The 11,775-nt window shown below is 47.1% G+C and overlaps 1 protein-coding gene across 2 annotated transcripts; it reads right to left on the reverse strand.

Annotated features, from left to right (window-relative positions):
- Positions 1 to 267: 267 nt before the first annotated feature.
- Positions 268 to 8,009, reverse strand: KLHL42 (kelch like family member 42). Of its 2 annotated transcripts, none has more exons than XM_066590876.1 (4): positions 7,927 to 8,009; positions 5,643 to 6,486; positions 2,400 to 2,593; positions 268 to 1,042 (listed from the first exon to the last, which is right to left on the reverse strand). In XM_066590876.1, the coding sequence occupies exons 2-4, from the start codon at positions 6,446 to 6,448 to the stop codon at positions 609 to 611; spliced, it is 1,434 nt and encodes a 477-aa protein (XP_066446973.1). In that variant the 5' UTR covers positions 6,449 to 6,486; positions 7,927 to 8,009; the 3' UTR covers positions 268 to 608. The 2 variants fall into 2 exon arrangements, with proteins under 2 accessions (XP_066446973.1, XP_066446972.1); XM_066590875.1 differs by having other exon boundaries at positions 5,619 to 6,486.
- Between the last annotated feature and the right edge of the window lie 3,766 nt (positions 8,010 to 11,775).

Genomic DNA, 11,775 nt, shown 5'->3' on the forward strand with positions numbered 1-11,775 from the left:
CACCTCCAATAGACTTCTATGAGGATCCTTGGTGCACAAATGCCCACAAAAGTAGAGCATGCTGCGTTTTTTTCTGTGTGCACAAAATGTGTGTTCAAAAAAGAGAGATGAGAACAAATCCGTTGAAATCAATGGATCCTATTTTCTGTGTATTGCGCACACAAATACGTCTTCGTGAAAAGAACCCATTGATTTCAGTGGGTTCGGTCACATGCACCTATTTTGCATGCGCATTTTTTCCTGGAAAGAAAAAAAAAAAGACAGAAATCAGCTGCAGAATTTAATTTAAAGACACACCGATTTTAACAGGTGTGGAATTAAAGCCCCATAGGGATAACGTGATGCAGGAATGTCCACGCAAACTAATTCCATCCCGCGTGAAAGGTCCCTAAGAAGGAGCCACACTCTTGGCTAGCAGAAGGGCATCGTGATCGAGGGGCACCGCTTATAACCTACTATGACATTTTAGGGCATATAGAATATGGGCATCCAGTATGGACAACCCCTTTAAGAAGATAGTTGTGGGCGGAGCTTTCCTTTTATTAGGACTATATGTCCATGGCGTTGCAGATTTGGGTTCCACAGTGGTAGAGTTTCCCCCTTAGCTGTTACAAGGGGTGAGGTAAGTACATGGAGAATAGTTGCATGTTGTTGCCCTCCGTGGGGGGCCCTCGTACATACTCGCAGACCCCCGTAAACACACAGTACTTAAGGAAGATGCGGTGTTTGCCCACAGTGTTGGGGTTCATGCCGCGGCTCAGGATGTAGATCCCGTCGTTGTGTAGTGTGCAGCTGACACTCAGCCCGGATTTGGAGGTGTTGACTTTCAGACAGTTCCACTCTCGGGTGCCGGTGTTGTAGGAGTGCACACTCAGCGAGTCCTCCGTCTGTCCAGACTGGGGGTCCCTCCTAAAGCCCCCAACCAAGAACAAGGTCTCTTCTATGGACACCATCTGCTGCTTCCGCACGTGCTGCCTGCAGAGGTCAAACACAGTCCACTCGTCTCGTGACGGACAATAGCGCAGCACGCTCAGGTTACGACCTGAAAGAGGACAAAACACCACATTACTGACAGGGCGGACCAGAAGACTCAGAATGTCACAGACTTGTACTTATACTCCAGAGCTGCACTACATACATACATTACTAAAGGCCCATTTAGACACAAAGATTATCGCTCAAAAGTCGCTCAAAAGACATCTTTTGAGCGATAATCGTTGTGTCTAAATGGGCCTTTATAATGTACTGAGCCCAAGTTACATCCTGTATTATACTCCAGAGCTGAACTCACTATTCTGCTGGTAGAGTCACTGTGCACATACATTACTTATCCTGTACTGATCCTGAGTTACATCCTATATTATACTCCAGAGCTGAACTCACTATTCTGCTGGTGGAGTCACTGTGCACATACATTACTGATCCTGAGTTACATCCAATATTATACTCCAGAGCTGAACTCACTATTCTGCTGGTGGAGTCACTGTGTACATACATTACTTCTCCTGTACTGATCCTGAGTTACATCCTGTATTATACTCCAGAGCTGTACTCACTAGTAAAGGCTAAGTAAGGTATCTACACAATGACTCCACCAGCAGAATAATCCTAGAAATAATTCGGTAACAGCAGCACTTCTATTTCAATCACCATCAAATCTTGCAGGAGGTGATGGATTTTGCATGATCAGGCAGGATTCCAGCCCAATAGTTCCAGTAGTAGATAAGAGTAGTTAGGTCGGCAAGATTATGGTGCCAGTAAAACAGACATCCATCAGGATGTAACTTTATTCCTTCACAGAAAGCAGCAACGTTACGACTACATGCTGTAGTCTTTGTCAAGCTTGAAGTCGAAACCTTGCTGCTTTCTGTAAAGGAATAAAGTCACATCCTGACAGATGTCTGTTTTACTGGCACCATAATCGTGCCGACCTAACTACTCTTATCCACCAGCAGAATAGTGAGTGCAGCTCTGGAGTATAATACATGATAAGTAATGTATGTAACTCAGTGGCTTCTAACCACAGGCAGCATGACTACCAGCAGGCTCCCTCATCACAAAGAAGTAGGTTTTACCCTGCAGCGTTTCAGACAAATCATGGTTTTGAAAAGAGTCATGTGGGCGGTTCCCTGTTGGTTTCCTCTATCCATCCTCCGTATAATTGACAAGCCTCTTCCTCGGCACCGAGAAACCAGCAGGGAACTGCCCACATGACTCTTTGAAAAACTATGATTCAGAGTAAAACCTGGCTCTTTGTGATGAGGGCACTGCTGGTATTCTGAGGTCTTGTTCCCTTTAATCCAGCAGTGATGGGACCCCCTGGAGTGTCAGATGTTGTTGTGAACTATCGGATGCCACATTAAAAAATGTAAAAGCAGGATGGTGGTATGAACACGGACCCCGCGGCGTGTAGCCTCCGATCACATAGATCCTCCCCAAACTTTCACAGGCTGAGAACTCCACAAGCGTGTCCGGGAGGGGAGCAGCAAGCGTCCACATGTTCTGCGCAGGGTTGAAAAACTCCATTGTCTGTAAAGAATGGCCGCCAACCGCATATAGAGATCCATTCACTGCCAGCAAGCGGAAATTATACCTGGAGAGAGAGAGAGACGAACAGACCAGACAGGATGAGTATTGGGACAAGTTCTGCCAATTCATTACATACATTGTGTTTCAATTCTTATTTTCAAGACTTCAGTTTACTGTTAGTAAATGGAAGCATTCTTCATTATACCCAGAGGCTGAAAATCTATTTATTCTCACAGCTGAGGGGTTGTTACAATGTATCCAGTCTATATAATCCTTTGTTATGCAAACGCCCCAGCAGCACAAATCTCCCCATGTTTTGTTACAATGTATCAGTGCAGGCAAAATGTATCATTATGGAGTCTGAGCTCAGAGGATGATGCGCGAAACTGCAATTCTAAATGACTGTCAGCAAAAAACGTCTAATCCGGAGCGCTAAAAATAAGCTCGTGGGAAGGTCCCATCGGATGGGTTTATAGCGGCCGCTGGAGTTTATAGGCATATTACAGTCCCCTGATGACAGTGAGATTCATTCCAGGTTTCACACTGATGGGCAGATATGACCAACTCTGAATGTAGCAGCTATCAGGCTGCGCTTTGAATGCAAACAAGAATGCTTCTATTCATTGACAGCAAGTAGGGGGTTTGAAAGTGCAATTAATTGCAATACACAGTCTATACTGTGTTGCAGCAGTTGTCATACTAGACTCTCCGGGAGAATAAGATGAGCTTCACTGCTCCCTGAAACAGTGATGAGAAAACCTACATATTTCCGTAGGGGGGCGGTTGTGCCATTCTTGCATCTCAAGAAAATCCCTTCTTGTTGTGGTGGCGGGGCTATAAATCCCCTATAGATTACACACTACGTACGTGGCGGCCGCAGCTTCACGGGAGGTCCTTGTATGGACATGAAGGTAGGAAGCCGAGGATGCCCCAGGACTCCACATCTGGAAACCTCGGATGTGGGCGGACAGCGAGAGTCTCCTGAACGCCAAATAAGGGAGCGGGACAGATAACTGGCAGTTTTCCAACCAGCACTGAATCTGCACAGCATCAATTAACCCCTTGTACACCGGACATCTGGATGTAGCAGAGCTGAGCGCATTCTATTGCTCTTCTCAACCACTGAGATAATGCAGGTGATGACCTGCAGTCGTATGGAAACTGTCAGCAACGACCTAAGCTCTGCTACATCCGTCCGTTACTGAACTGCGGTGACGAGATACAGCGTGTTCACACCTAGCGGTAAGATTCTGATCAAATTAAGGAACCAAAATGCCCGTAAAAGGCGGATTTTGAAGCAAATTTCACCAGCTCATTCAAAAACGTGAAATCCATGTTGAAAATCAGCAGCGTAAATTAACATGCAACAAAATTAAAATCTGGACCGCAGGTCAATTTACGCAGCAGATGTCTTGAAATCCCATTCGCGCTGTAAGACGCTGTAGATTTTCTGCAACCTTCCCGCTGTGTGCGCAGATGTTCTCGCATCCATATCACAAATTCGCAAGTAACCAGACTGTGGCTGACACTCTGTTTGCGAAACAAACGTTGCTTTTTTTGCACACGCATTGGCGTATTTTACTGCATTTTTTCTGCACGTAAAGCGAGTGCATTTGCCCGCAGCAAGAAGATTAGTGATTGAAATGGCTAATTAGTCTAATGAGTGCCAGAAGTTCTTTTTCCTGCACAATTACACGGTGCTTCACATATCTCCTATCAAAATTTGGGCGCATTTGTGAATACGCACAATTTCAGTCCGTGAAAATGCTGTGTATTTCATGAACCTTAACCGGATCCGCTGGTGTGAATGCACCCTAAATGTAACTACTCCTTCCACGCCTCCGCACTATGATGAGTTTCTCTCCTTCCATGCGTTCCTACCTTGGCAAGCGGCTAGGGTGCAGGATAGGGCTGGCAGAGCTGTGCTACCACCTGCGAGTTGCTGAACAGAGCGGTGTGGAGGTGCGTGCCGGAGCTCAGAATCCAAGATGGCATCCGCTCCCTGTGCCAGAGCCGCTCCCTCTGCCAAGTGCTGGCAGCATCCGCCGGGTAAAGCAGGGTGCCGGACCGGGTCGTGGGCCACATAAAATGACGTGGAGGGCCAGATTCGTTCGGCGGGCTGTAAGTTTGGCGCGTGCTCTACGTGTAAATAATGGAATCCAAAAACTACAACAGAAATCTGCAGTTGGGCTGCAGTGCGGTTTCAGCCACGGCTTCCGCAGATCCACACATGGAATTCCTGATGTGGATTTCCTACGAAAACAGCTTCAAGAGATGATGTGTTCTTTTTTTTTCTCCACACAGATCTGGAGTCACGCGCAGAAACAATCTGTGGCGCAAGAAACTACAACACAGACGCCGCCGAAAGTAACAGGATTCGAATTAGCTCTGGAATCAGCGCAGATTTAGCATCAAATTCTGTGGCAAACATCCGCTGCATCAATATACTGCTGGGGGGGGGGGGGGGCGCTGTGATTGGCATGGATACAAGGGGCACTACGCTTGGCACTACTGTAGTGGGCACTGTTTTACAATGCACTGTGTCTAACATTCATAGGGGGCTCTGTAGCTGACAGCTATACAGTAGGCACAGGGGCTGGCAGTTATATAGTAGGCACAAGGTCTGGAAGTGATAACAGGACTCTGTAGCTGGCAGTTATATAGTAGGCACAGTGGCTGGTAGTGATAATGGGGCACAGTGGCTATCAGTTATATATTGGGCACAGGGGCTGGCAGTAATAACTGGGCACTTCGGCTAGCAGTTATATAGTGGGCACAGTGGCTAGCAGTTATATAGTGGGCACAGGGGCTGGCCATGATAATTGGCACAGGGGCTGGCAATGATAAAGGGACACTTTGCCACTCCTGCATTTTTTGGGGCAGCACATTGGGGGCGTGACCTATATAGTGGTGGGGGGGGGGGTCGAGTACGCCACCCCAGTGTCTTCCTGAAGCCTTCCCTTGTATAACCTGTATACAGCATTCTAATAACAAGTACACTAATGGCAACCCCTACCCTGGCACTAAGGAACCTAGCCAACAACAATGGCAGCCACACTGGTTTTCACCCAGCTTTCCCAGATACGGACATTATGGGCAACGTTGGCGGATACCTCTTCTGGTTCATCGCCGGCTCTTCGCTCCAGCAGCCGGTGCTGGGATTATAGGAGTGCATGGCGCTGACCTCCTGCCCGCTCTCCCGCGTCCCTCCAGCCACGAAGAGGTAGTTATGTAAGACTGCGGCCCCGTAGCCCTGTACCCGCAACATACTCGGAGGGATGGTCCCCGGCATCACCTGCCAACTGCCTCCCTCGTCCGAATAGCGGAAGAGCACCCAGGAGTCACAGCCCTGTTGGCACAGCACCAGTAGAGCGGGCGCCCCGCGGAGTCTCTCCTCCAAGACTCGCTCCTTGAGAGAAGCAGGGCTGTCTTGGAAGTCCAACCTCTGCAGCATAGAGTGGTAATGAGTCGCCATATATCGGAGCGAGGCGGACGCCAAATCCCATTGACCGTGTAACTGGCAAACGTCCAGGAGGTCCAAACATGTTTCTGGTGACAGGGAGGAGTGTAGGAGGGACAGGAGACCATGGACTTGTAAATAGCAAGCAGCCTCCACCAGCGCCTGCAGAGGAGCCTGTGCCGACACATCATGCCCACAGCCAGACTCTTCTGTCTTACGCTCACATCTGGGGTCTTCAGATGGGATACAATCTGGGAGTGGGCTGCCCGTGATGTGGCGGAGGACCCCCTCTAAACCCTCCTGGCTGAGGCCGTGTAGAGTCACCGCTTCTCCATTGCTCTCACGCATCCCAGAACGGAAGAGGGCCTGGAAGTAGCCGCTCTGCGCCACCAGCTGATCCCGGGGCACGCTGTACGATCTGGAGCCCAGGAGGATCCGGACGTGATCCAGTGATGACATCACACCCAGCGCCTCGTCTTGTGGGTGGCATCACACACCTGGCAAACAAAAGAAACACTTAGACCATTGATGGAAAATGACTTTCATGACCACCCCAAATACTCAACAAGCCCCATAGAACAGAAAGGCCCCCTACTGGTGGAGAGGAGGAGCTCATCACTTATTGCCACCCCCCACCATGACCACCCCAAACACTCAAAAAGCCACGTAGAGCAGAGGGGCCCCCTACTGGTGGAGAGGACATCTTATTACATATTGCACACCCCCTTCCTTATGATCACCCCAAAAACTCAGAAGCCCCATAAAGCAGAGGGGCCCCCTACTGGTGGAGGGGACAGCTCATCACTTATTGTCCTCCACTCCCCATATCCACCCCAAATACTTAAAATCCCCATTAAGCAAAGGGAGACCTCTACTGGTGAAGAGGACAGCTCATCACTTAATGCCCCCCCTAATGATCACCCCGAATACTCAACAAGCCCCATAGAGCAGAGGGCCCCCCCTACTGGTGGAGAGGACAACTCATCACTTATTGCTCCCCTTGCAATTCTTTGTAGGGTGGCACTGCCCCCTTTTTGGTTGTCCTCTACAGGTTTAGGGCTGCATGGTATATACCCCTGTATCCATAATTTTCCCACAATTCCATGCACTGCAGCACTTAGGCCTCATGTCCAAGGGTAAAATAAAATTTAAAATCCACAGCGGATCACCCGTGTGCGTGATCCGCACCTAAGATTTCCCATTGGAATGCATTGACCACTCGCGGGTAGATAAATAACAGCGGATGGTATTTTAAAGTGATTTAAAAATTTAATGCGCGTAAAAAAAACGCGACATGCTCCATTGAAGTGCGGATCACGCGTGCGGGAGCTCATAGCTCAATTACTCTCCCGCATGAAAAAAAAAGGAGTTAAAGCTCATCTGCACTGCATCCGCAGCAGAAATCTGCGTTACATATCCGCAGCGGACCTGATTTTCCCTGTGTACATGAGGCCTTAGAATTCATCCTCCTGGTTCACAATAGAATGGCAGAACAGCAGTGAAGACTGACACCTAAGCAGAAAGTAACAGAACTCAGCTGCACAAGGTGTGGGGCGTTCAGGGTCCGAGGAAAGCTGGGTGAGAGGAGCCTACAAGCTCTGTTCATTGCAATGGATGATGAATGGAATGCCAGAACTGTGAACTCAACACAACTGCAACAAAGTTTAATTCGGCTGCGACTTCTCCCACCCCAGGTTCAATGGCATCACGCGATTCAGGTCTTGTGATTGCATCGTTTTGTTATAGAATTTGGTATAGAAATACAAAATATGTCTCAATTCGCCCTTTTTGTGCCCTGAGAACGCGACGGATGAATCGACGTCTAATGATTATTTGCTTTGATTTTCTGAATATGGACCTCAAATCTAACAGCAGGACCCTTCCCACACTCCATCTGTGAGGTCATCGGTCAGAGCTGTGACATCATCACCCCTTACCTTATGGACGATATACGACAGCACAGGGGACATCTGGCATCTTCCTGTCCCCGCAGCTCTGCTGCAGCCAGCAGATCCAGCTCCACACTTCCTGCAAGCAGCTGCCCGCCCCAAATCACAACCCATCTGTGTAAGCACGCCCCCTCTTTACTATGCTGGTACCTCCCTGTAGCCCGACCTCTGGCAGCAGCTGGCACCTCCCTGGCACAAGCACACCCATCTGTATTCACCCTCTCTGCACCAAGACCTGCTCCACCTGCACATCACACTACATAGGAATCCCATCCAGTGTGATACAGTCTGCTGAGCTGTGTATCCGATCCTGTGTAATACAGTCTACTGAGTGTATCTAATCCTATCATGTGTGATACAGTCTGCTGAGCTGTGTATCCGATCCTGTGTAATACAGTCTACTGAGGAGTGTATCTAATCCTATCATGTGTGATACAGTCTGCTGAGCTGTGTATCTAACCCTATCATGTGTGATACTGCCAGCTGGGCTGTGTATCTAATCCTATCATGTGTGATACAGTCTGTTGAGCTATGTATCTAATCCAATCCTGTCTAATACAGTCTGCTGAGGAGTGTATCTAATCATATCATATGGGATACAGTCAGCTGAGTTATGTATCTAATCCTATCCTGTGTGACACTGTGTGCTGAGCTGTGTATCTAATTCTACCCTGTGTGACACTGTCTGCTGAGCCATGTATCTAATCCTATGCTGCGTGATACAAGTCTGCTGAGCTATGTATCTAATCTTATACGGTGTGATACAATCTACTTAGTTGTGTATATGATCCTATCATAATGAAAACGAAGATCTGGTACCGTGTTAGCCAGTAGAGCAATATGTGATTGTTCTCAGCAAGAGAAACCACGTACTCTTGTAGATATGATAGCTTTTAATGGCTAACAAAAATACATGATGTAATAATAGCGAGCTTCCGAACCAACGCAAGCCTGAACCAACGAACCAACGTAAGCCTGAAGAAGAACCCTGCGTTGGTTCGGAAGCCCGCTATTATTACATCATGTATTTTTGTTAGCCATTAAAAAGTATCATATCTACAAGATTACGTGGTTTCTCTTGCTGAGAACAATCACATTTTGATCCTATCATGTGTGATACAGTCAGCTGAGTTGTGTATCTGATCGCAGCATGTGTGATACAATCTGCTGAGCTGTATATCTAATCCCATCATGTTTGATACAGTCTGCTGGGTCATGTATCTGATCCCATAGTGTGTGATACAGTCTGCTGAGCTCTGTATCTAATCCCATCATGTGTGATACTGTCTACTGAGCTGTGTATCTAATCCTACCCTGTGTATCTAATCCTATCTGCTGAGCTGCTGTATCTAATCCTATTCTGTGTGATACTGTCTGCTGAGCCGTGTATCTAATCCCATCATGAGTGATACAGTCTGCTGAGCTGTATATCTAATCCCATCATGTTTGATACAGTCTGCTGGGTCATGTATCTGATCCCATAGTGTGTGATACAGTCTGCTGAGCTTTGTATCTAATCCCATCATGTGTGATACTGTCTACTGAGCTGTGTATCTAATCCTACCCTGTGTATCTAATCCTATCTGCTGAGCTGTTGTATCTAATCCTATTCTGTGTGATACTGTCTGCTGAGCCGTGTATCTAATCCCATCATGAGTGATACAGTCTGCTGAGCTGTATATCTAATCCCATCATGTTTGATACAGTCTGCTGGGTCATGTATCTGATCCCATAGTGTGTGATACAGTCTGCTGAGCTGTGTATCTAATCCCATCATGTGTGATACTGTCTACTGAGCTGTGTATCTAATCCTACCCTGTGTATCTAATCCTATCTGCTGAGCTGCTGTATCTAATCCTATTCTGTGTGATACTGTCTGCTGAGCTGTGTATCTAATGCTATGCTGTGTGATATTGTCTGCTGAGCTGTGTATCTAATCCCATCATGTGTGATACTGTCTACTGAGCTGTGTATCTAATCCTACCCTGTGTATCTAAGCCTATCTGCTGAGCTGCTGTATCTAATCCTATTCTGTGTGATACTGTCTGCTGAGCTGTGTATCTAATGCTATGCTGTGTGATATTGTCTGCTGAGCTGTGTATCTAATCCTATCCTGTATGATACTGTCCGCTGAGCTGTTTATCTAATCCTATCTTGTGTGATACTGTCTGCTGAGCTGTGTATCTAATCCTATCCTATATGATACTGTCCACTGAGCTGTGTGTTTAATTATATCCTGTGATACTGTCTATTGAGCTGCTGGATCTAATCCTGTAATGTGTGATACTGTCTGATGGGTTTCTGTATCTAATCCTATCCGAAGTAAAATCTGTAACAGCGCCCCCTACCTACCATGTGCCTGTCGCTGGTGTCTTCTTATGTGATTGAGATTCCAGTACTGGGCCCCCTAAGGCTCCAGGGCCTTGTAACAACTGCTACCCCAGCCCCCCTATAGTTACGGCCCTGTATCTAATCTTATTGTGTGATACAGTCTGCTGAGCTTCTGCATTCCCCGCTTGTTCAGAACAGGTGATGGCTGTAATATCACTTTTGACCACTAGGTGGCAGCCAATCCATTCATATACTGTAATAGTATAGCTATATGATGCTTTCGTAATCAGTCCCCTTGTAGAGAGTATTACTCTCACCCATCACAGTGGGGCTCTGTGACTTTCTCATTATCATTAAAGGCCCACAAAATCCTTGATTTATAATAGTGCAGGAGCGTTATAGGAGGATCTACTAACATTAGTGACATATGGATGGAGGTGTCCCTGGAGACATGTGACATAAAGTAGTGATCGTAGGGGGAGGGGAAGGCTTCTGGCCTCATAAAAGAACACTACAGTCTGCCTCTTCTATAAATGGCTGATAACAGGGAACAATAGACCGCATTCAGCTGTAATGCAGTTTACAGACTAGGCAGAGAATGCGAAGCGGGCGGATCTCATACAGGTTTATTGTGGAGACTGCCTGAAAGTCTCAGTTCAATGAGCAACAGAATACTGAGCGTGGGAACTGCAGCCGAGGACCAGCGACACAATGACAGGTGGAAACTTTATCGGTTCGAGGCGCAGAGTCATCTGAAACACACAGGTTCCTTTAAATAACCCCCGTACAATACAAGCGAGCCTCCTATACTGTGTGCTTCCATATCTTACCATTATCAAGGTCTCTGCTTGCTGTCAGTGAAAGAGAAAAATCTTGTTTACATCCAGAAGCGCAAAACCTGTAAAGAAGCTGTGAAATCTAGGCTATTACATTATAACAAACTATCAGGACAAGAGAGAGATTTGTGCTGTTGTTTGGCTAACCATAAACTGGATACTCTGTAACAAACCCTCAGCTGTGAGAAGTATTAGGGTGACTACCCACTACAGTTCTTTTTCACTGCGAAATTCGCAGTTTTTTTTCTCCAGGTGTCTATGGGACTTGTCAATGTTAAAATTGCATCGCACAAAATCGCAATTTCGTGGTAAATTGCGATTTTTGCCGCAATGCATTTTTAACATTAGAAAGTCCCATAGACACCTGGAGAAAAAAAAAACGCAGCAAGTTCGCAAACGCTAGTGGGTAGTCACCCTTAAAGGGGTAAAACTATTGATGAGCTGTCTCCAGGATAGGTCATCAATAGTTAAATTCCAGGAACCTGCTGTTTGGGAGACCCGGCAATTAGCTGATCGCCAAGCCCGTTGTCAGTGCAGCGGGGACGGATATCGGTATCTGAGACGGGAGCAAATGTGCCATAGCTGGCATCACAATGGGAGCCGAAGCCTCCTATTACACTTCTGCATTAGACCCCGGTGGTCGGAGGTGTAATAGGAGGGTTCAGCTCTC

This window comes from Eleutherodactylus coqui, chromosome 2 (assembly GCF_035609145.1).
Source record: "Eleutherodactylus coqui strain aEleCoq1 chromosome 2, aEleCoq1.hap1, whole genome shotgun sequence".
Lineage (NCBI taxonomy): Eukaryota > Metazoa > Chordata > Amphibia > Anura > Eleutherodactylidae > Eleutherodactylus > Eleutherodactylus coqui.

Bases quoted from the DNA above. Each gene is read 5' to 3' on its own strand.
- KLHL42 (XM_066590875.1), bottom strand. From the start codon at position 6,448: ATGTCATCACTGGATCACGTCCGGATCCTCCTGGGCTCCAGATCGTAC. The intron at 2,594-5,618 runs GTCCGTATCTGG...CTCTCTCTCCAG, and splicing joins CCGCCAACGTTGCCCATAAT to GTATAATTTCCGCTTGCTGG. The intron at 1,043-2,399 runs GTCCGTGTTCAT...GTCCTCTTTCAG, and splicing joins CGGAGGCTACACGCCGCGGG to GTCGTAACCTGAGCGTGCTG.